The sequence below is a fragment of the Lathyrus oleraceus genome, chromosome 6 (genome assembly GCF_024323335.1).
Source record: "Lathyrus oleraceus cultivar Zhongwan6 chromosome 6, CAAS_Psat_ZW6_1.0, whole genome shotgun sequence".
NCBI classification, from domain to species: Eukaryota; Viridiplantae; Streptophyta; class Magnoliopsida; order Fabales; family Fabaceae; genus Lathyrus; species Lathyrus oleraceus.
The window spans coordinates 161,623,670-161,648,171 of record NC_066584.1 but is presented as its reverse complement, the minus strand read 5'-3'; the positions used below and the strand labels follow the sequence as shown (position 1 = coordinate 161,648,171).

At 39.9% G+C, this 24,502-nt stretch overlaps 1 protein-coding gene across 1 annotated transcript; it reads left to right on the top strand.

The window, feature by feature from the left end:
* The first annotated feature begins 410 nt into the window (after nucleotides 1-410).
* Nucleotides 411-1,292, top strand: LOC127094544 (uncharacterized). The gene has a single exon (XM_051033367.1). It carries the CDS (start codon nucleotides 411-413, stop codon nucleotides 1,290-1,292), a length of 882 nt encoding a protein of 293 aa, XP_050889324.1.
* Nucleotides 1,293-24,502: the final 23,210 nt, after the last annotated feature.

The following is a 24,502-nucleotide window of genomic DNA, read 5'->3' as shown; positions in this document are numbered from 1 at the left end:
ATACTAAGCCTTGTTAGGACGTAGTGCGGCGACTATGAAGGTGTAAACCTGAATTAGTTGATACACAATACTACACTCAGATGAGTTTCTCTTGAGAATATTATTGGTTGATAAGTAGTTGTCCAAGCCGATAATATTCAAAAGATGGGATTATGATTCTGGGAACTTTCTTAGAACCATGGTTCCTGTATTGATGATAAACCCTTAACACTTATCTTGTTGGGATGGTTAGACCCACGACCTCATGATCGGGAAGTCAAACCTATGAACACCATGTATTTGACATCCTGTATATGTTTGTTGATCTTGATGTGTTTGTGCATTCATACATTCATGCACCCATTAACATCATCTTAAGTCTTCAAGGAACTTAGAAGAATTTGTTGCAAACATCATAAGTATTTTTCACTATGGATTTTAGAAGAAGAAGAAGAACTCAGAAGTACACTTTTAAGAGTCAGAAATTGGAGGATGTAAGAGAGCTAGGATCTCTGGTGGTTAATCCTGAAGACTTAAAAGGAAAATATGGGAGACTTATACCTCTTTTGAAGACCAACATGGTGGAGGGTATTCTTGCTACATTGGTTCAATTCTATGATCCATTATACCGGTGCCTTACCTTTCCAGATTATCAGTTTGTACCTACCTTGGAGGAGTTTTCTCACCTGATTGGCCTACCCATTCCTGATCAAGCCCCCTTTTCCATTTTAGAAGAAATTCCAAAGCATCATGACATTCCAAAAGCTACTCATTTAAGGATGTCTGAGATCAAAGATAATCTGACTACAAAAGGAGGCATTCTTGGTTTGCTTGCTAAATTCTTGATAGATAAGGCCCATTATTTTGTTAGCATGAAGAGTATGGATGCTTTTGAGGATATTCTTGCCTTTCTCATCTATGGATTATTCCTCTTCCCTAATGTTGACGACTTTGTTGACCTTAATTCTATCGAAATATTCCTAGTTGGAAATCCAGTTCCTACCTTGCTTGCAGATGTTTACCATTCAGTCCATCTCATGAGTTCTCATAAGGGAGGAATGATCATATGTTGTATAACTCTGCTCTACAAGTGGTTTATTTCACACTTGCCTCAGTCTACTGCCTTTTGGGATCTCAAGGATGGTTGGTTATGGTCACAAAAGATTATGTATCTGACTCATTATGACATTGATTGGTATGATCGTGCTTATGAGGGGGTGAAAATTATTGATAGTTGTGGTGAGTTTACTAATGTACCTCTTCTTAGTATAAAGGGAGGCATTAACTATAACCCAATGTTGGCTCGTCGTTAATTTGGATACCCAATGAAAGACAAGCCCAATACCATCTTCTTAGAGAGTTTCTTCTTCAAGGAAGGAGAAGATAATAAAGAATTCAAAGAAAAGATTGTGCATGCCTGGAGCCATGTCCATAAGAAAAGAAGAGAAGTTCTAGGAAAGCTAGATTGCGTTTCTTTGGAGCCTTATCTCCAATGGGTGCAAGCTAGGGCCGTCAGTTTGAAAATTCCTTATCCTCAACAAGAGCCTTTGCCTTTGAATGTTAAAGAACCTTATCTCGTTTTCATGACTGACACGGAGAAACTCAAGATTGCTTTGACTAGGATGCAATGAGAAAGGGATGCTTGGAAGAACAAGTATCAGATCATCCACGCAGAGAATGAAGAGCTTCAAAGACACTTGAAGCAGAGGAATGATGAATAGATTCTAACAAGAAAAGAAAGTTGCAAGAGCATTAATTTTCCTCTGGCATTAAGCTAGTTCCTGGTTCAGATAATCCTCCTACTTCGGGCGCTTGGAAGATGATTTTCGACAAGCTAGTCGTTGAAAATACTCGGATGAAGGACTGAATCAAGGAGCTTAATAGGAAGCTATAAAGAGGGATTGGATCTTCTTCTCAGCAACTTCCTTAGGATTCTAGCTATTTGCCTTGTATCTTTTGAAAGTGTAATTCAAAAATTGTAATCCTTCCAATATTAATGAAATAAGATTTTTTCAACTATCAAAAGAGTAACACTTCTCTCTATGATGTTTGCAATAATTATGTTTGTTAAAGTTCCTTGAAATTCATTTGCATTGCATCATTCTAAACATTACATTTTTGCATTCCCAAGACTTATCCATGTTATTCACTCCAATAGATAAGTTGTTTCACAAGTACAACACTCGAGCTAGTCATCAGAAAATGATGGAACAACTTGAGCAGGAAAACCAGGAACTCGTGGAAGAAGTTACTTCACTCAAAGGCAGTTTGGAAAGACTCACAACAATGATGGAAGCGCTAGTGGCTGCTCAGAATCAGCCATCCTCAGAGCCTATTAAAAGAACTATAATTTCAAAGGTCGTGTCTATGCCCATTTCAGTGGCACCTGCGAGCGCTCCTCAGTATCAGATGCACCCTAATTTCCCTTGGGGCATGCAACCAAATTATGTACTAGAAGGTTATCACCCACAAGTTCCTGAAGCTCTTGTAATTCCTATTGTCATGTCAGTGCCACCTCATGTGATACACACTAATCCATATCACGGAGAGCCCATCTTTCACGCCACTCCAAGTGAGAGTATGGGAGCATATGAGAAAATGGATGAATTCAAAGATCAATTTTTTGATATGAAAAGAGAGATTAAAGCCCTTAGGGGAAAAGATCTATTTAGGAAGAATGCCCACGATCTCTGCCTTGTGCCAAATGTCAAAATACTGGCCAAATTCAAAGTACCTGACTTTGAAAAGTACAAGGGGGATTCTTGTCCAAGGAGTCACTTAACTATGTATGCTCGAAAAATGTCCACTCAAACTGACAACCACCAGTTGCTAATTCACTATTTTCAAGACAGTCTGACTGGTGTCGCTCCTAAGTGGTACATGAACTTGGATAATGTCCATATCCGCACATTCAATGATCTAGGTAAAGCTTTCATCAAGCAATACAAGTACAATGTTAACATGGCACCAGACAAAGATCAACTCCGAGTTATGTCCCAAAGAGACAAGGAAACATTTAAGGAATACAGACAAAGATGGCGTAAGGTTGCCGCCCAAATTTGTACTCATCTTGAAGAAAGCGAAATGACTAAAATCTACTCGAAGACTCTAAGTTCTTTCTACTATGAACGAATGATAGTGAGTGCACCAAGTGATTTCATCGACATGGGGAATATGGGGATGCGTCTCGAGGAAGGTGTCCGTGAGGGACGATTGGTTAAGGAAGGTGGTTCATCTAGCGGAACCAAAAAGTTTGGAGTTGGGTTCCCTAAGAAGAAAGAGCAAGATGTCAGTGAGGTGATACACATAAGTATTCCCATCTTTGGTCTATAAGAAGCACATTCAAACTAGACATTCTCCCCCTGTTCAAGAGAAACTTCCATATTGGTATAAAGCTGACCAGTTTTGCACCTACCACCCAGGGGCACCCAAACACAATTTAGAAGACTGTTATGGCTTGAAATTTGATGTCCAAAGATTAATCAAAAACGGAATTCTGTCTTTCATAGATGTCAACCCAAATGTACAAGTCAATCCACTACCTCAACATGGAGGAACTTCTATCAACATGGTGGAAGATTGTCATGGCACTTCCAGTGTTTACAATGTACGTTATTTAGAAGGAGATTTGGTTGAGATGCACCTTAAATGGGGTGAGCTCATCCATATGACAATTGAAATTCTGGTGTAGTCAGTATTCAGATGTTCTACTCCAAGTCATGACATCTGATCTAACATTGTACCTGATACAGCAAGACAGTTATTACACTCAGTACTAATGTGCACCCTTTCACAGTGTCACATCCTCTCCTTCTATGTCATCCTAGAATGGAGGAACACTTAGTTATGTGCACCATAACATTCACTACTGTTGTTTTCCTACACAGTTATCAGCACGATGTCTCGATCCTGTTTTGGACATCATCTGTTACATTGTTCCAGTTTGTTGGTCATGTACTTGTATTTCCTAGATTAAAGGTTGTAACAAGTTAAACTAATCTCCACTTCTTAAGGAGCTAACAAATAGATTATTTGTTAGGTTCATTAATTGTAGCTTAGTTGTTAGTTTCCTAGATTTTAGATCAGCTGGTGGATTCCTGAAGAGTAGCCTGAGAAAAATCCTGAAACAGAAAAACTAACCATCCAACAATATAGCATATGCTGTCAGGAATGAATGTCACAACATTTCGTCTGACATCCAAGCCCAGAACCATATGCTCAGTCTGTTTAGTTCCTGAACACAGACTGCTAAATTTGATGTACTGTAAAACACCAACCAGTCTCTACTTCAGTATCAGCTTACTGGAAGAACTGTCAAGACATCCAGTTTGACAATTTCACACTGCTCTTTTGGCCAGGTCTGATATGCTTTTTAAAACCAGACTTCACTACATACTGATCTGAATTCATCAGCTTATTAAACAGTATGTGCTGTTGTTGATGATTGTCAAAACATTCTGATTGACATTCCAACAGAAGGCTATGTATCAGGTTTGTTATTAACTTGATTGGCAGACTGTAACACAACCTGAATTATGGCAGACATGATTATAACATGCAGTAGGTAAACAAACACAGTAAATTGTTAACCCAGTTCAGTCCAACATGACCTACATCTGGGGGCTACCAAGCCAGGAAGAAGATCCACTATTAGTAGTATCAATTCAGAGTTAAACTCCCCCGTTTACAACTCCTCACTTAATCCCTACCCAATGCAATCTATACCTAGGAACTCCTAGATAGAAACCTCCAGTTTCCATTCCTATCACTACAAATACAATGTAATGTGCAAACACCTTGAACTTGCTTCACAGCTTCATTCAAGAACATAATTACTCTTGCCTACAGGCTTTGAGTAACAAACACTCTCAGGTTTACCACTGAGAAACACATGGTAACCTTCCCACAGATTGGGAGGTTTACCTTACACACACCCCTAAAAATTCATTCTAAGAGGCTTGCAAAAACTAGATTACAATCAGCTATTTATAACCTAATCACCCAACTGGATTTGGGCCTTCAGAAAGTTGCAGCAGACTTGTTCTTTGCTGTTGCAACTTCAGCAGAAAAATTCTGCTACAAACAAGGTCTTCAAGTTCCTAAACTCTCTCCATATATATCTCCATATTTTGAGCCTATATATCTTCTGATTTAGTCTTCAAGACCTCCACCTGGGAGTTAGGATATTCACCAGATATCCTTGTTGATCCCAGAACATATACTGAATTAATTAATTCAGTTTCCTACACATGTGCGATGTCACAGACCTGACGTCGTGACATCGTACATGACATGTTGTTCCAGATGTTGAATTTCTTCAACCCAACATATTAAAACAACAGAGGTGATTACATTATTTGTTTTCTAAAATTAATGCCAATCCTGAGGTATTAACAATCTCCCCCTTTGGCAAATTTTAGCTAAAACAAATAATCCTCTGTTATTATCTCCCCCACCATGAACACCAATGTTAGTGTACATGAGGAAGTAGAGAAACAAGGCTCAGTTGTTCCAGAACCCTTCCCTTCAACAGGAGAGCTTCCTGAAGAGTATGTAATGCTGAGTACATAGACAATGTAACTCAGATCACAGGGCACAACTGTTCTCTTAACTCAGATCACAAGACACAAGTGGTAATTCAGTTGGTGAATTTTGTGTCTAACCCCAACCCCAACTTTCTGTTTGTTACCACAGTGATCTGTTTGCTTCTCGACCCCAGGACGTTTCTTTCTCTCCCCCTTTTTAGCTAAACATTTGTAAAGGCACCCTTCACAAAACCAGATCCAGGCACAGCTTGCCCAGACCTTAACATACCCCATGATTCTGAGATTGGAGTGTATCTGTTGTGGGGAGAAGGGGGGGCTCTTGCATCCTTTAAATAGTCCAGCCTGTGCTTAGGAATATCCGGTAGAAATAAATGCTTGGTCAAGATGCATTTATTTTTGCTGAGAAACAGTCAGAGAATCACCAACAAAATCTCAGACTATCTTTGAATGCCTTTTATAGCTCTTGACTGTTTCTTTTCCAAAACAGCCGTTCCAGTGCATGGAGACCATTCCATATATGCAGTCAGACACGTTGCACTCGATGTCTTAACATTCCTGCATTCAGCCAGTCTTCAACATTTCCCAAGACCTCTGTCATTCCTCCAGTAGAGGCTTGACACCTAGCACTGCTACATCCAGCTTTTCACACTTCAGTGGATGGTTACTCCCCCTGTACCACACAGCTGTAGCCCTCAGGCTTATTCTGGTTTATCAGACTAGGCCACATCACCCTCATAATTCCTAATGACTTTAAGATTCAGAAGGAATTAACAGCACTGTCCAGGGCAATGTCATGACATCCGGTCAGACATTCTTCTGCTCACTCAGCCTTGCTGCACATCACAACATCCTGATAACTACCTAGTCATCTGGGAACACATAGACCACAAGCTTGGTGATTGCTTGCAGCACAAAGGCACAACTCCCCCTGTCATGGACCACCTACTCTCTTGGAGGTCACACATATCCAACTTGGTTGGACCTTCACCTTCTTCCTGATTCAAAAAGAACTCAACCCACTTGATGAATGGAAAACATAAGACTCATCTTCATGTCTTCAAGAGCGCACCCTCTGATCAACCCTCTTGGTTGAACACATCCACACCCAGAGTCAATCTCTCTTCTAACCAGAACAGACGGCCACTTCACAAAATGTTCTAACATTCGTTAGGACATCCATCACACATAACAGGGAACACCATCTGGTAGTCTTCAGATATCACTGAGTCACCAGCTTGATCAAGAAGAACCCAGACATACGTTGGGACATAAACCTTTTCATCCCATTACATGAGATAATCTTCCATAGATGACTCAGAACTCCTACCACAAGCTCCAAGAGATGAATAGAGAACACCTCCTTTTGTCTTCAACTTAATACTTTTCAGTTCAAAAGTAATTTGTCTCAGACTTTCCTCAAGAATAATCAGCTGCCTTATGTTGATTACCTTGATTCTTCGAACTCACTTCTGAGATAGACCAACTGCCACTGGTTGATTACCTCCTTCATGAATTCTCATATGAAAAGGTCAAATGCTGCTTTTTGACCTCCCCAAGTTTATCAGACTTCTCCCAAAGATATTCTGACCTTCCAAGTGAGACTTGAACTTCAAGCTTTTTGAAGTATCCAATCTGCAACCCTGTAGACCTTTCTATCTCAAGTTGATGTGCCACTTCACCAACTAAGAATCTGATGTTGAACCAAATGTCACAACATTGTGTTTTGACATCCAGCTGTTGAATTCAGCTCCTTCTTCTGCCACTTGAAAGAACTTCCTCCCTTCACAGAACAAGAGTTCAATGTTCTCATAGACTTGATTGTGGAACCAAGTTTGAGTAAACAACCTCCATCCTGCAGGTTTGCAGTTAAGTCATCCAAGCTTACACCTTGATGAATCCATGCTTCTTCTCCAAAGACATCAGACACTCTGATGTATGAGTCTTCAGAAGGACCAGTTAGAAACTAACCCTTCAGCTCTACCAAGGATTCCACATCCTAAGGCAAGGCTGTTTCCATGATGTCAAGACTGCTGCCACTTGTTCTTGACTTCACAGTATGCATAAGCTAATGCACTTCCTTACCTAGATCAGAAATAAACTGATCCAAGTAACCACCATCAAGACTATGATGTCTTCTTCTTCTTGTACATACCAAGGCTGAATATGTTTCTTGCCAGGAAACCTTTTCAGAGATCATATGCTTTCGCTGCCACCAAAGAGATAGATCATAAGCCAATGTACTGTCCTTCCTGTGATTCTGCACAGGGTCTTGAAGAAGTGATGTTCCAACATCTTTAAGAACATCAGTTATCTTGAGCTCCAAGGATAATCAATCAAACACTTGCACTTGGCACAAGTAGACATTGATCTTAAATCCTTTCCCAATCATCCCTTCAGATACTTCCACCATAAGAATACTTTGAAAATACTCTTCTTGTGTCAACATCTTCTGCTTGCAAGCACATTAATAGTCTTGAGACTCTTTCCAGATTAGATTCACCCTTAGGAATGAGAGAGATGAATCCTTCCTTGCAAATGTGTCACACATCAACCAGAACCCATGTGACACAGGTCAACCGCCAACCTGACCCTAGGCTGACCAAACGTGAGAAGGTTAACCAAGACTCCCCCTCAACTTAACAATCATGGATACTCCACACCAATATCCATGCATTGTACACATATGTCTCAACATGACATACACTATCCCTACCAGTGGCAACTAACTCCTCCAATCAGACCAATCAGACTTCAGCTGACCATAAGTACTAGTGAGACAAACAACACCAGTCAATGGTAGATATGCATTGCCAGAGCATATTACCTCAACCAACCTATGAATCTCCATATTCTCACTCCTAGTAAGAACTGCCACTTCTGAACGTGGTGTTTGAATAACAAGATTCATGGTTCCAGCCCCCTTAAATGATATCACAATCAGGTTACCCCATTATTGACTGCTGACATCCGGGAGACTTGTCTTCCAACACACCATAGTACTTCAGGGAACAACTATCCAATCCTGATCAACCTGCAGGGATATGCCATACAGCAGGAGATTGCACAATGTCACATCTCAACCAGCTCAACTTCTAGGGATGACCTTCTTGAGCACACACCCAGTTGACCCTGCGTTTGTCAACTTAGCACACACAGATGTCTCCTCTTCCAGGTCAGGAGTAGGTTCCAAACAGAAGTATCCCATTGTTTGGACCCTAAAAACATCTGCTCTTCAACCAGTAGCTGCATACTTGTTGAACAACATGTTCTAACATCACATAGAACATTGGTTCCACCTTCTTAGAACAAACCTTCCTTGAAGGTCTTCAAGGTCTTCATATACACTACTCAAGAGAGTAAGAGAATCAGTGATTAAGAGACTCTTACCATCCTGAAGTGAGAACGTCTTGATGAGTGGACTTGAGGGGACTCAAGTATCTTTGACATCTTCAGTAGATTATGATGAGATCTTGAACACAGCAGCCTTTCATCCACATGAAGGGAAGCTACATCAGAGTTTGAGTTTTGCCATGTATTATGCAGCGGAAATCATAATACAACTCAACCTATGAACACACACTTCACCAGATTGGCCTCCAAGACCATACCAGGTTTGAATGTGATGTAGTACTGGCACAACTGTCTCACACACAGGCCAATTGCCAACCTCCAGAGACAGGTACGCACCATTCCTGTTATGAACAGTCCATCCACCTACTTCAAGGGACCATTCAGGAAATTACAGAACCTTACCCAGGTTCCAGCTTCAGTACTAACACAACTCCTTGCCAGCTACCAGAAAGTATCACCCATGGATCTCATCGAGAGACAGAACAGGATGCCTGCTCTGATACCAATTGAAATTCTGGTGTAGTCAGTATTCAGATGTTCTACTCCAAGTCATGACATCTGATCTAACATTGTACCTGATACAGCAAGACAGTTATTACACTCAGTACTAATGTGCACCCTTTCACAATGTCACATCCTCTCCTTCTATGTCATCCTAGAATGGAGGAACACTTAGTTATGTGCACCATAACATTCACTACTGTTGTTTTCCTACACAGTTATCAGCACGATGTCTCGATCCTGTTTTGGACATCATCTGTTACATTGTTCCAGTTTGTTGGTCATGTACTTGTATTTCCTAGATTAAAGGTTGTAACAAGTTAAACTAATCTCCACTTCTTAAGGAGCTAACAAATAGATTATTTGTTAGGTTCATTAATTGTAGCTTAGTTGTTAGTTTCCTAGATTTTAGATCAGCTGGTGGATTCCTGAAGAGTAGCCTGAGAAAAATCCTGAAACAGAAAAACTAACCATCCAACAATATAGCATATGCTGTCAGGAATGAATGTCATAACATTTCGTCTGACATCCAAGCCCAGAACCATATGCTCAGTCTGTTTAGTTCCTGAACACAGACTGCTAAATTTGCTGTACTGTAAAAGACCAACCGGTCTCTACTTCAGTATCAGCTTACTGGAAGAACTGTCAAGACATCCAGTTTGACAATTTCACACTGCTCTTTTGGCCAGGTCTGATATGCTTTTTAAAACCAGACTTCACTACATACTGATCTGAATTCATCAGCTTATTAAACAGTATGTGCTGTTGTTGATGATTGTCAAAACATTCTGATTGACATTCCAATAGAAGGCTATGTATCAGGTTTGTTATTAACTTGATTGGCAGACTGTAACACAACCTGAATTATGGCAGACATGATTATAACATGCAGTAGGTAAACAAACACAGTAAATTGTTAACCCAGTTCAGTCCAACATGACCTACATCTGGGGGCTACCAAGCCAGGAAGAAGATCCACTATTAGTAGTATCAATTCAGAGTTAAACTCCCCTGTTTACAACTCCTCACTTAATCCCTACCCAATGCAATCTATACCTAGGAACTCCTAGATAGAAACCTCCAGTTTCCATTCCTATCACTACAAATACAATGTAATGTGCAAACACCTTGAACTTGCTTCACAACTTCATTCAAGAACATAATTACTCTTGCCTACAGGCTTTGAGTAACAAACACTCTCAGGTTTACCACTGAGAAACACATGGTAACCTTCCCACAGATTGGGAGGTTTACCTTACACACACCCCTAAAAATTCATTCTAAGAGGCTTGCAAAAACTAGATTACAATCAGCTATTTATAACCTAATCACCCAACTGGATTTGGGCCTTCAGAAAGTTGCAGCAGACTTGTTCTTTGCTGTTGCAACTTCAGCAGAAAAATTCTGCTACAAACAAGGTCTTCAAGTTCCTAAACTCTCTCCATATATATCTCCATACTTTGAGCCTATATATCTTCTGATTTAGTCTTCAAGACCTCCACCTGGGAGTTAGGATATTCACCAGATATCCTTGCTGATCCCAGAACATATACTGAATTAATTAATTCAGTTTCCTACACATGTGCGATGTCACAGACCTGACGTCGTGACATCGTACATGACATGTTGTTCCAGATGTTGAATTTCTTCAACCCAACATATTAAAACAACAGAGGTGATTACATTATTTGTTTTATAAAATTAATGCCAATCCTGAGGTATTAACAACAATACACAGTTATGCGGTTTACAGACTTTATCGTACAACTCTTCATGGTTGTCTTATTATAAGGGAAGATTTTCAAAAAGAAATAAACAACGGGATTATCCAAGTTGATAGGGACCGAAGTTTCAATCAAGTCAACATGGTACAAGCTGACCCTTTACCCCAACATGAGGAAGCTCCTATCAATATGGTTGAAGGCTGTTAGGGTAATTACCAAGTCTACGATGTGAGATTCATGAGAGGATATTTGGTTGGGATGCACAAAAGTTTCTTTCAACTTTGTTTTGTTCCATCACATTATTATACCGCCTGTGATGTTTGTTCAATAAACCCACGCGCATGTCCCCTTGTACGATAGGATATCCAAGAATTGTTGGACGCAAGAACTATCACTGTTGTCCATCGTAGAAATCTCGAGAATGATGTCAATGTTATAATCCCTCAGTTCAACATTTCCGAACCCTTGGAGATTACTTTTGATAGTCGCAACTCTGCGGTTTTGGCTTTGGTTATCTATTTTCTAGGTCCATCTCTTTACCAATATGACAAAGTCGTACCCTACAAGTACCAAGCTACTATGATCAAAGATAGAAAGGAGGTTCCTCTACCCTCTATGCCTTCCGTCGTTAGCATTGGCGATGTAAGTGGTGTCACGAGAAGCGGGCGTGTGTTCGCTATGGTGCCACCAAGAAATGTTGAAGCTTCAGTTGGGAAGAAAATGCATGTTGAGGCGCCGACATTGAATAATAAACCTGATGTTGCGGAAGAATCCAGTAGGGCTAATATCAACTCAGAATTCTATGAGGTTTTGATACTAATCAAGAAGAGCGAATACAAAATTGTAGATCGACTTCTATAAACCCCTTCCAAGATATCTATTTTATCCCTGCTAATGAGTTCTGAGGCTCATATGGAGGCTATACAAAAGGTTCTTGAGCAAGCTTATGTCGACCATGACATAACGATTGACCAATTTGACAACATCATCGCTAACATAACAGCCTGCAACAATTTGAGTTTCAATCATTAAGAACTCCTAGTAGAAGGCAAGAATCACAACATGGCTTTGCATATTTCCATGAATTGCCTTACTAATTCTCTATCTGGTGTGTTGGTGTACACGGGTTCTTCACTCAATGTCATGCTAAAATCAACCTTATCTAGATTGACTTTTTATGGAGTTGCTATGAGACATAGTGGGGTTATTGTTAAAGCTTTTGATGGCTCTAGAAAGACTGTCATCGGCGAGGTGGATCTCCCCATGACCATTAGCCCACATACCTTTCAAGTCACCTTTCAAGTGATGGACATCCATGCTTCTTACAGTTGTTTGGTGGATTGCCCATGGTTCCACGAGGCAATGGCTGTCACTTCAACTCTTCACCAGAGGCTCAAGTTTGTAAGAAAGGGGAAGCTAGTCACAGTATACGGAGAAGAAGCTCTAGTTGTGGGTCACCTATCATCATTTTCTTTTGTCGATGCTGAGGAAGAGGTTGGAACCCAATTTCATACCCTATCTATTACTGACAAGAATGTACAAGATAATGGAGCTTTCATTCGTTCCTTCAACGATGCACGACAGTTAGTTGAAGATGGTTTAGCAGGAAGATGGGGAGAAGTTGTGAGTCTCCCTGAAAACAAATTTCGTGAAGGCCTTGGCTTCTCACCTACATCTTCAAAGGTTGCTCAATAAGACACGATTCTTCGTCCTATTCAAGAGACTTTCCAAAGTGGAGGATTCATCGACCCTACTCAATCTAAAACAAATTATGTCATTAAAGAGAACCCCGAAGAGGATGCACAAAGCTTCGTGACGCAAGTTGTAACACCCCGATAAAATAAATAATTATTTAAATTGAGTTAATAATATATTTATTAATTTAATTAAATAATTGGAATTATTATATTATTGGAATTATTATTATTGGGTTATTATTTTATTGGAATAAAAGTTGGAATGTAAAAAAGGTCCCATTTAGTAAAAAGGTTCATTTTCACGTGAAAAGGGAAAAGAGGCAGAAAAGTGGAAAAGGGCAAAGAAAGCCAGAGAACAAGGGTTGAAGGAAGGAAAAGCTTGAAGCTCAGAGATTTGCCGGATTAACTCAGGTAAGGGGGGTTTATCATCGTTTAATGGGTATTATGGGATAATATGTCATGGGTAGTGATAAATTATTGATTGATCTCTGAATTGGATGATTATGATGAAATTGTGAAATATTGGATGAACGAATTTGGATTATAATTGAGAGGAATTCGTAGGAATTAGATGTAAAAATGTTAGATTTTTGTGAAGTCGAATAGGGTATGATTCGTGTTAGATGATATGAACAATTATTGTGAAAAATTGGACTGTGGAAGGTTGAATTGGATAGATCTCGTAGCAGAGAAAGCCATAGCAGATCTGGAAGTCTGGTTTCTGGTCATACGCGTATGGCACTAGGCAATACGCGTATGAGATGGCATGGTACGCGTATGGCACTAGGCAATACGCGTATGGATGAGGAAGATGATGTTTTGAACGTAGATTGGTCTCTGTTGGTACGCGTATGGAGAAGTGGTACGCGTAGCATACGCGTATGAGATAGTGTTACGCGTATGGGATTTGGTCAGGAGATGGGCCATACGCGTATGGGGTTAGGCAATACGCGTATGGGCAGGATTGTGATTTTCCTGAGCTGTTGTTGTGCAGTTTTTAACTGTTCAGCTGAGTAACGTAATGCAGATGATGTATGATATATTAGGGATCATTTCCCGTTGTTTTGAGTAGTATAGGTATTAGTAGAGTGTGCTAATACTGTGGTTGTTATTTGGCATGATATGATATGCTTATGTGATAAAATACTGCTGATGTGTGATAGTATGCGTGATGCTGTGAATGTATCAGTTATGTGTGCATTGGTGAATAGACTGTTTTATGGCTTAGAGTGTGAGCATATATCTATTCTTGAATTGTTGTTGATGATGTAGCATTGCTAGGTGATTAGCATGCATGTTGTGGCCTTTATGGTGGTAGCTAATTCCCATGGTGAGGAATTAGTGATGAGTTATTGTGGATTGTTGTTGATGTTTGCATGCTAGGTGATTTAGCGTGCATAGCATAGCCCTTGGGGTGGTAGCTAATTCCCATGGTGAGGAATTAGTGATGTGAGTCACTAGGTCTCAAATGAGTGGGACTAGTGAGCTTGGTAGCCGTACCTGGATTTGGTCGGTGAGGTTGAACTATATGTTCACGAGTAGTCGGTACCGCATGCATGGAGTCTCATTGCATAATATATGTATGTATGGCGTATAATATGAATGGATGCATTCCAATATTATACGTGTGTTTTATGGTTGTTTTGAGTTTGAGTATGATGATGGTGATGATTATGAGTTGATATTGTCGTTGCATGAATATGTGTAATCTGATTAGGGTGATGATATGTGTTATATTACTTAGCATTACATGATATTTTATAATGCTTATTATATCGATTGAGGAACTCACCCTTACAACTATGTTTTCAGGTAACGAGCAGTGATTGAATAGAAGCTAGTCCTTGGCGTCTAGTGTAGTCCTTAGTGGGTCATGCTCTGGTAGATGTAACATCGGGATGGGATGTTTTACTATGTTTTCTTTCAGTTGTTGAACACCTTTACATGTAATGTAGTACATGATTTGAATGTTGTTATTTTGTATCCGCTGCGAATTATGCAAAAATGTCTTTTTTAGATTAAATAAATGAGCATGACAGGATATTTTGGAAATTGGTGTGAAGTGTTTATGTGACACCCTTAGTTGCATAATTACCTGATTGACATATTGCTATTTTAATTAGATATTTGGGGTATTTTAGAAGGGTGTTACATTAGTGGTATCAGAGCATAGTCGGTCGAGTCGAGTCGTAATTATTCTGTTTCCCCTGTACGGGATAGGTGTTGTGTAACCCTATCAGTACTTATTGTTTTAGTTTGTTGGGTTTTCAGAATAGAGATGGCTGGAAGAGGTAGAGATGATGCCGCAATTGCTGAGGCTCTGGGTATGCTAGCTGGAGTACTTGGGGGAAATCCGAATGTTGTGGGAATGGGAGCTGCTCGTCAACTGAGTGAGTTCCAGAAGAACAATCCTCCAATGTTCAAGGGAGCATACGATCCAGATGGCGCTCAGAAGTGGTTGAAGGAGATCGAGAGAATCTTCCGAGTGACTGAGTGTGCCGAGAACCAGAAGGTCAGGTTCGGTACGCATATGCTGTCAGAAGAAGCAGATGATTGGTGGGTTGCTACCCGCACTGAGTTGGAATCTGCTGGGAATGCTGAGATCACTTGGGCTGTGTTCAGAGAGAGATTCCTGAGGAAGTACTTTCCAGAAGATGTCAGAGGAAAGAAAGAGATAGAGTTCTTGGAATTGAAGCAGGGCAATCGGTCTGTTACTGAGTATGCTGCTAAGTTCACAGAGCTGTCGAAGTATTACACTCCCTATAACGAGGCTACTGGGGAATTTTCAAAGTGTGTGAAGTTTGAGAACGGGTTGCGTCCCGAGATCAAGCAGGCTATTGGATATCAGAGGATCAGAGTGTTTTCTGATTTGGTTGACTGTTGCAGGATTTTTGAACAGGATTCCAAGGCCAGAGCGGAGAGCTATCAGCAGAGGGTTGATAGGAAAGGCAAGAATCAGAATGATCGTGGGAAACCGTATGCGGCTGGCAAAGGTTTCCAGAGACAGAGTGGGATGAAGAGGCCTAGTGGGGGAGACTCTAGTGCTCCTGCTAAGTGTTACAGATGTGGTCAGGCGGGACATCGTTTCCACGAGTGTACCAGTGCTGAGAAGAAGTGTTTCAAGTGTGGCAAAGGTGGTCACTTGGCTGCAGAGTGCCGGTTGAAGACTATGACTTGTTTCAACTGTGGAGAGGTAGGTCATATCAGTCCACAGTGTCCTAAGCCAAAGAAGGAGAACCAGTCGGGAGGCAAGGTCTTCGCTTTATCGGGTTCTAAGACTGCTGCAGATGATCGGTTGATCCGAGGTACGTGTTATATTAATGGCTTTCCTCTTGTAGCTATTATTGACACAGGTGCGACTCATTCCTTTATATCTTTGGATTGTGCTGTGAAACTTAAGTTAGAGATATCTGAGATGCTTGGAAGTATGGTGATTGATACTCCTGCGAAGGGTTTAGTGACTACTACTTCAGTTTGTTTAAATTGCCCTTTGAGTATTTTTGGTAGAGACTTTGGAATGGACCTAGTGTGTCTTCCACTAGTGCAGATTGATGTTATCTTGGGTATGAACTGGTTGGTGTTTAACCGAGTCTATATCAACTGTTTTGATAAGACTGTGATCTTTCCTGAGATTGAGGAAGGAAAGGATTTGTTTCTATCAGCAAGGCAGGTGAATGAGGCAGTGGCAGATGGGGCGGAGTTGTTTATGTTGTTAGCGACTTTGGAGGCGAAAGATAAACTGGTGATTTGCGATCTAGCCGTGGTGTGTGATTTTCCTGAGGTGTTTCCTGAAGAAGTGAATGAATTACCGCCAGAGCGTGAAGTTGAGTTCTCGATTGATTTGGTACCTGGTACTAGACCGATATCAATGGCTCCGTACCGTATGTCTGCTGTTGAGTAAACTGAATTGAAGAGTCAGTTGGAAGATCTGTTGGATAAGAAATTTATTCGTCCGAGTGTGTCACCGTGGGGTGCACCAGTGTTATTGGTTAAGAAGAAAGAAGGTACTATGAGGTTGTGTGTGGACTACAGGCAACTGAATAAAGTGACGATCAAGAATCGGTATCCTTTGCCGAGGATTGATGATTTGATGGATCAGTTGGTTGGTGCGAGTGTGTTCAGCAAAATAGATTTGAGATCGGGATATCATCAGATACGTGTGAAAACTGAGGATATTCAGAAGACTGCTTTCAGAACAAGGTATGGACATTATGAGTATTCTGTAATGCCTTTTGGCGTGACTAATGCGCCTGGAGTATTTATGGAGTATATGAATAGGATTTTCCATCCGTACCTAGACAAGTTTGTTTTGGTGTTTATTGACGATATTTTGGTGTATTCGAAATCTGAAGAGGAGCATGCTGAACATTTGAGAGTGGTTTTGGGAGTTCTGCGGGAAAAGAAGTTATTTGCTAAACTGTCTAAGTGTGAATTTTGGTTAGAAGAGGTTAGTTTTCTTGGTCATGTGATTTCAAGAGGTGGTGTTGCTGTTGATCCTTCTAAGATAGAAGCGGTATCTAAGTGGGAAGCTCCGAAGTCTGTTGCTGAGATTCGAAGTTTCCTTGGTTTGGCTGGTTATTATAGGAAGTTCATTGAGGGATTTTCTAAGTTGGCGTTACCGTTGACGATGTTGACTAGAAAGGGGCAAGCGTTTGTTTGGGACTCAAAATGTGAAGAAGGTTTCCAAGAGTTAAAGAGAAGGTTGACTACTGCTCCTATTTTGATATTACCGAGTCCGTCAGAACTATTTGAGGTTTACTGTGATGCTTCATTGTTGGGTTTGGGTGGTGTGTTGATGCAGAATAAGCAGGTTATAGCTTATGCTTCGAGACAACTGAGGGTTCATGAGAGGAACTATCCGACACACGATTTAGAGTTGGCAGCCGTGGTATTTGTTCTGAAGTTATGGAGACATTACTTATATGGGTCAAGATTTGAGGTTTTCAGCGACCATAAGAGTTTAAAGTATTTGTTTGATCAGAAAGAGCTGAATATGAGACAGAGGAGATGGTTAGAGTTTCTGAAGGATTATGACTTTGGTTTGAATTACCATCCGGGTAAAGCAAACGTAGTGGCTGATGCATTGAGTCGGAAATCATTGCATATGTCTATGTTAATGGTTAAGGAGTTGGATTTAATTGAGCAGTTTAGAGACTTGAGTTTGGTGTGTGAGAGTACTCACAATAGTGTTAAATTGGGAATGTTGAAGTTAACGAGTGGTATTCTGGATGATATTAGAAGGGGTCAGAAATCCGATGTGCTTTTGGTGGATAAGTTGACTCTAGTGAATCAAGGTCAAGGTGGTGAATTCAGAGTTGATGAGAATAGTGTTTTGAGATTTGGTAATCGGGTATGTATTCCGGATGTTACCGAACTTAAGAAGAGTATCCTGGAGGAAGGACATCGTAGTGGCCTGAGTATTCATCCTGGAGCTACGAAGATGTATCATGATTTGAAAAAGTTATTTTGGTGGCCGGGAATGAAAAGAGAAATTGCGAGTTTTGTTTATTCTTGTTTGACTTGTCAGAAGTCAAAGATTGAGCATCAGAAGCCGTCTGGGCTAATGCAACCGTTGGCTATTCCAGAGTGGAAGTGGGATAGTATCAGTATGGATTTTGTTTCTGGTTTACCGAGGACAAGTAAGAATTTTGAAGCCATTTGGGTGATTGTGGACAGATTGACGAAATCGGCTCATTTCATTCCGATCAGAATGGATTATCCGTTAGAGAGATTAGCCGAGTTGTATACTGAGAAGATTGTAAGTTTGCATGGTATTCCGTCGAGTGTTGTTTCGGACAGAGACCCGAGATTTACATCGAAGTTCTGGGAAGGTTTGCAGAAGGCTTTGGGAACTAAGCTGAGATTGAGTTCTGCATATCATCCGCAGACTGATGGTCAGACTGAGAGGACGATTCAGTCACTAGAGGATCTTTTGAGGGCTTGTGTTTTGGAAAAAGGAGGTGCTTGGGATTGTTATTTACCTTTGATTGAGTTTACCTACAACAATAGTTTTCATTCGAGCATTGGTATGGCACCGTTTGAAGCTTTGTATGGTAGGAGATGTCGGACGCCTTTATGTTGGTATGAGTCCGGTGAGAGTGCGGTGGTTGGACCGGAGATTGTTCAACAAACTACGGAAAAGATTAAGATGATTCAGGAGAAGATGAGAATTGCTCAGAGTCGTCAGAAGAGTTATCACGACAAGAGGAGGAAGTCACTTGAGTTCCAAGAGGGAGATCATGTGTTTCTTCGTGTTACTCCGATAACTGGGGTTGGTCGAGCTTTGAAGTCGAAGAAGTTGACACCTCGATTTATTGGTCCTTATCAGATTTTGGAGAGGATAGGGGAAGTAGCCTATCATATCGCTTTACCGCCGTCACTTGCGAATTTGCATGAGGTTTTTCATGTGTCTCAGTTGAGGAGGTACATTCATGATCCGTCGCATGTGGTCCAAGTAGATGATGTCCAGGTACGAGATAACCTGACTGTTGAAACATCACCTATGAGGATTGAGGATCGAGAGTTGAAGCAGTTGCGGGGTAAAGGGATTGCTTTGGTAAAGGTAGCTTGGGGAGGACCAGCAGGTGGCAATGTGACTTGGGAACTGGAGAGTCAGATGAAGGAGTCTTATCCAGAGTTATTCGCTTGAGGTATGTTTTCGAGGACGAAAACTCTTTTAGTGGGGGAGAGTTGTAACACCCCGATAAAATAAATAATTATTTAAATTGAGTTAATAATATATTTATTAATTTAATTAAATAATTGGAATTATTATATTATTGGAATTATTATTATTGGGTTATTATTTTATTGGAATAAAAGTTGGAATGTAAAAAAGGTCCCATTTAGTAAAAAGGTTCATTTTCACGTGAAAAGGGAAAAGAGGCAGAAAAGTGGAAAAAGGCAAAGAAAGCCAGAGAACAAGGGTTGAAGGAAGGAAAAGCTTGAAGCTCAGAGATTTGCCGGATTAACTCAGGTAAGGGGGGTTTATCATCGTTTAATGGGTATTATGGGATAATATGTCATGGGTAGTGATAAACCATTGATTGATCTCTGAATTGGATGATTAGGATGAAATTGTGAAATATTGGATGAACGAATTTGGATTATAATTGAGAGGAATTCGTAGGAATTAGATGTAAAAATGTTAGATTTTTGTGAAATCGAATAGGGTATGATTCGTGTTAGATGATATGAACAATTATTGTGAAAAATTGGACTGTGGAAGGTTGAATTGGATAGATCTCGTAGCAGAGAAAGCCATAGCAGATCTGGAAGTCTGGTTTCTGGTCATACGCGTATGGCACTAGGCAATACGCGTATGAGATGGCATGGTACGCGTATGGCACTAGGCAATACGCGTATGGATGAGGAAGATGATGTTTTGAACGTAGATTGGTCTCTGTTGGTACGCGTATGGAGAAGTGGTACGCGTAGCATACGCGTATGAGATGGTGTTACGCGTATGGGATTTGGTCAGGAGATGGGCCATACGCGTATGGGGTTAGGCAATACGCGTATGGGCAGGATTGTGATTTTCCTGAGCTGTTGTTGTGCAGTTTTTAACTGTTCAGCTGAGTAACGTAATGCAGATGATGTATGATATATTAGGGATCATTTCCCGTTGTTTTGAGTAGTATAGGTATTAGTAGAGTGTGCTAATACTGTGGTTGTTATTTGGCATGATATGATATGCTTATGTGATAAAATACTGCTGATGTGTGATAGTATGCGTGATGCTGTGAATGTATCAGTTATGTGTGCATTGGTGAATAGACTGTTTTATGGCTTAGAGTGTGAGCATATATCTATTCTTGAATTGTTGTTGATGATGTAGCATTGCTAGGTGATTAGCATGCATGTTGTGGCCTTTATGGTGGTAGCTAATTCCCATGGTGAGGAATTAGTGATGAGTTATTGTGGATTGTTGTTGATGTTTGCATGCTAGGTGATTTAGCGTGCATAGCATAGCCCTTGGGGTGGTAGCTAATTCCCATGGTGAGGAATTAGTGATGTGAGTCACTAGGTCTCAAATGAGTGGGACTAGTGAGCTTGGTAGCCGTACCTGGATTTGGTCGGTGAGGTTGAACTATATGTTCACGAGTAGTCGGTACCGCATGCATGGAGTCTCATTGCATAATATATGTATGTATGGCGTATAATATGAATGGATGCATTCCAATATTATACGTGTGTTTTATGGTTGTTTTGAGTTTGAGTATGATGATGGTGATGATTATGAGTTGATATTGCCGTTGCATGAATATGTGTAATCTGATTAGGGTGATGATATGTGTTATATTACTTAGCATTACATGATATTTTATAATGCTTATTATATCGATTGAGGAACTCACCCTTACAACTATGTTTTCAGGTAACGAGCAGTGATTGAATAGAAGCTAGTCCTTGGCGTCTAGTGTAGTCCTTAGTGGGTCATGCTCTGGTAGATGTAACATCGGGATGGGATGTTTTACTATGTTTTCTTTCAGTTGTTGAACAACTTTACATGTAATGTAGTACATGATTTGAATGTTGTTATTTTGTATCCGCTGCGAATTATGCAAAAATGTCTTTTTTAGATTAAATAAATGAGCATGACAGGATATTTTGGAAATTGGTGTGAAGTGTTTATGTGACACCCTTAGTTGCATAATTACTCTGATTGACATATTGCTATTTTAATTAGATATTTGGGGTATTTTAGAAGGGTGTTACACAAGTGATGGTCTGCCAAAATTTGATAGCCATTGATGTTCCTACAATTGTTCATGCTTCTAAGTAATATTTTATTATTATTTCAAAAAATTCCTTTCGCTCTGCCCAAGACGAAAGAGTATTTTGTTGGGCTTTATTTCAAGTTACCATTATCATTAATAAAAATGTTCATTTTGTCTTCCATTTTTGTTTTACTTTTTGCCTTTCGAAAAATGGTAACCTAAAATAAAACAAACAAAAAAATCACTTTCAATATCTGCATGCACATTCCATTTTTTATTTTATCCTAAAAAACAAGCATAAATCATGAGTGCAAATTAATCAATCACACCCACTGAAAGCAATGACCCTATGCCCTCTCCCAACTTTGATTTCCCCGTATTTGAGGCTGAAGAAGAAAGTGATGAAGAGATTCCAGATGAGATCTCCCATCTACTTGAGAAAGAAGAAAAGGCCATTCAGCCTCACAAAGAGCCAATAAAAGTGATTAACTTATGTTCTGAAGAAGATAGAAAGGAGGTCAAGATTAGGGCATCGCTTGTCCCGAATGTCAAAGAGAGAATGATAAATCTTCTTAGAGAATATACATATGTGTTTTCTTGGTATTATTAGGAGATTCTAGGTCTTGGTACTGATATTGTGGAGAATCATTTACCGTTGAAATCAGAATATTCTCCAGTCAAACATAAATTAAGAAGAACACGTCCAGACATGGCTCTCAAAATCAAAGAAGAGGTTCAGAAGCAGATTGATGATGGTTTTCTTGTTACATATGAGTATCCTCAATGGTTAGCTAATATAGTTCCTGTAACAAAGAAAGATGGTAAAGTTCAAATATGTGTCGAATACAAAGATTTGAATAAGGCCAGTCCAAATGATGATTTCCCTTTGCCTCATATTGATATGTTGGCCGACAACACCTCCAAATTCAAGGTTTTTTCTTTCATGGAAGGATTCCCTGGCTACAATCAGATCAGAATGGAGCCCGAAGATAGGGAGAAAACATCATTTATTACACCTTGGGGAACATTATGCTATAGAGTGATGCCTTTCAGTTTGAAGAATGCTGGTGCAACCTATCAACGAGCCATGAGAACGCTCTTACATGACATGATGCACAAGAAAATTGAGGTCTGTGTCGATGACATGATTGTTAAGTCCAAGACTGAAGAAGAGGATGTTGAGTATTTATTAAATTTGTTTCAACGTCTGAGGAAGTACAAACTCCATCTAAATCCCAACAAATGTACTTTTGATGTTTGTTTAGGAAATCTCGAAGGCTTCATCGTCAATCAACAAGGTATTGAGGTGGACCCTAATAAAGTCAGAGCCATTCAAGAAGTTCCCGCATCTAAAACAGAGAAACAAGTCAGAGGATTCCTTAGATGTTTCAATTACATATCTCAATTTATATCTCACATGACTGCTACTTATGGGCCAATTTTCAAGCTTCTTCACAAAGATCAAGGTTGTGTGTGGACTGAAGAATACCAGAAAGCTTTTGATAGTATCAAGGAGTACCTGGTGGAGCCTCCTATTTTGATTCCTCCAGTGGAAACAAGACCTTCGATTATGTATTTGACCATATTAGAAGATTCCATGGGTTGTGTGCTCGGTCAACAAGATGAAACTGGAAGAAAGGGGCATGTCGTTTACTATTTGAGTAAGAAATTCACAGATTGTGAGTCTCAATACTCTATGCTTGAAAATACTTGTTGTGGTTTAGCTTAGGATGACATCGTCTCCGCCAATACATGCTCAATCACACTAATTGGATGATCTCCAAAATGGATCCAATCAAGTACATCTTTGAAAAGCCTACTTTAACTAGAAGAATTACTCGTTGGAAAATGTTGTTGTCAAAATACGATATTGAGTACCATACCCAGAAGGAAATAAAATGAAGTATCTTGGCTGACCATTTAGCTCACTAGCCAATTGATAACTATCAATCCATTCTATTTGACTTCCCCGACAATGATGTAATATACTTAAAAGCGAAAGATTGTGATGAATTGTTGCTAAGTGAAGGGCCATATCCAGAATCCCATTGGGGCTTGATATTTGATGGAGTTGTTAATTCTTATGGAAATGGAATTGGGGCAGTCATTGTCACTCCTTAAGGTTCTCATATTCTATTTACCGTAAGATTGACATTCACTTGTACAAAAATATGATAGAGTATGAAGTGTGCATTATGGGTCTTGAAGAGGCTATCGACTTGAGAATCAAAATTCTATATGTATATGGAGATACAACTTTGGTGATTAATCAGATCAAAGGAGAATGGGAAACCTGTCAGCCTAGTTTGATTCCTTACAAAGATTATGCGAGAAGACTGTCAACTTTCTTCAACCAAATTGAATTTCATCACATACCTCGTGAGGAGAATCAGATAGCATATGCTCTGACAACTTTATCCGCCGTGATTATTATGAACCGATGGAATGATACGCCCACAATAGATATTATGCGCCTTTATAGACCTGTTCATGTGTTCGATGCAGAAGAGGTCATTGATGACAAACCATGGTATCATGATATTAAATGCTTTATTCAAAGACAAGAGTACCCACCTGGGGCATCAAACAAGGATAAGAAGACTCTTAGAAGGTTGGCTGGTACCTTCTTTTTGAATGAAGACATGTTGTACAAGAGAAACTTTGAGATGGTCTTGCTCAAATGCATGGATAGACACGAAGCAGACATGTTGATGACAGAAATTGATGAAGGATCCTTTGGTACTCATGTCAATGGACATGCAATGGTTAAAAGGATGCTAAAAGCAGGTTATTATTGGCTCACACTGGAATTTGAATGCTGCAAATATATGAAGAAGTGCCATAAATGTCAGGTTTATGCTAATAAGATTCATGTGCCTTCAACTCTTCTCAATGTTATCTCCTCTCCTTGGCCTTTCTCTATGTGGGTAATTAACATGATTGGTATGATAGAACCTAAATCTTCGATCGGACATCGTTTCATA

Bases quoted from the DNA above. Each gene is read 5' to 3' on its own strand.
- LOC127094544 (XM_051033367.1), top strand. From the start codon at position 411: ATGGATTTTAGAAGAAGAAGAAGAACTCAGAAGTACACTTTTAAGAGT.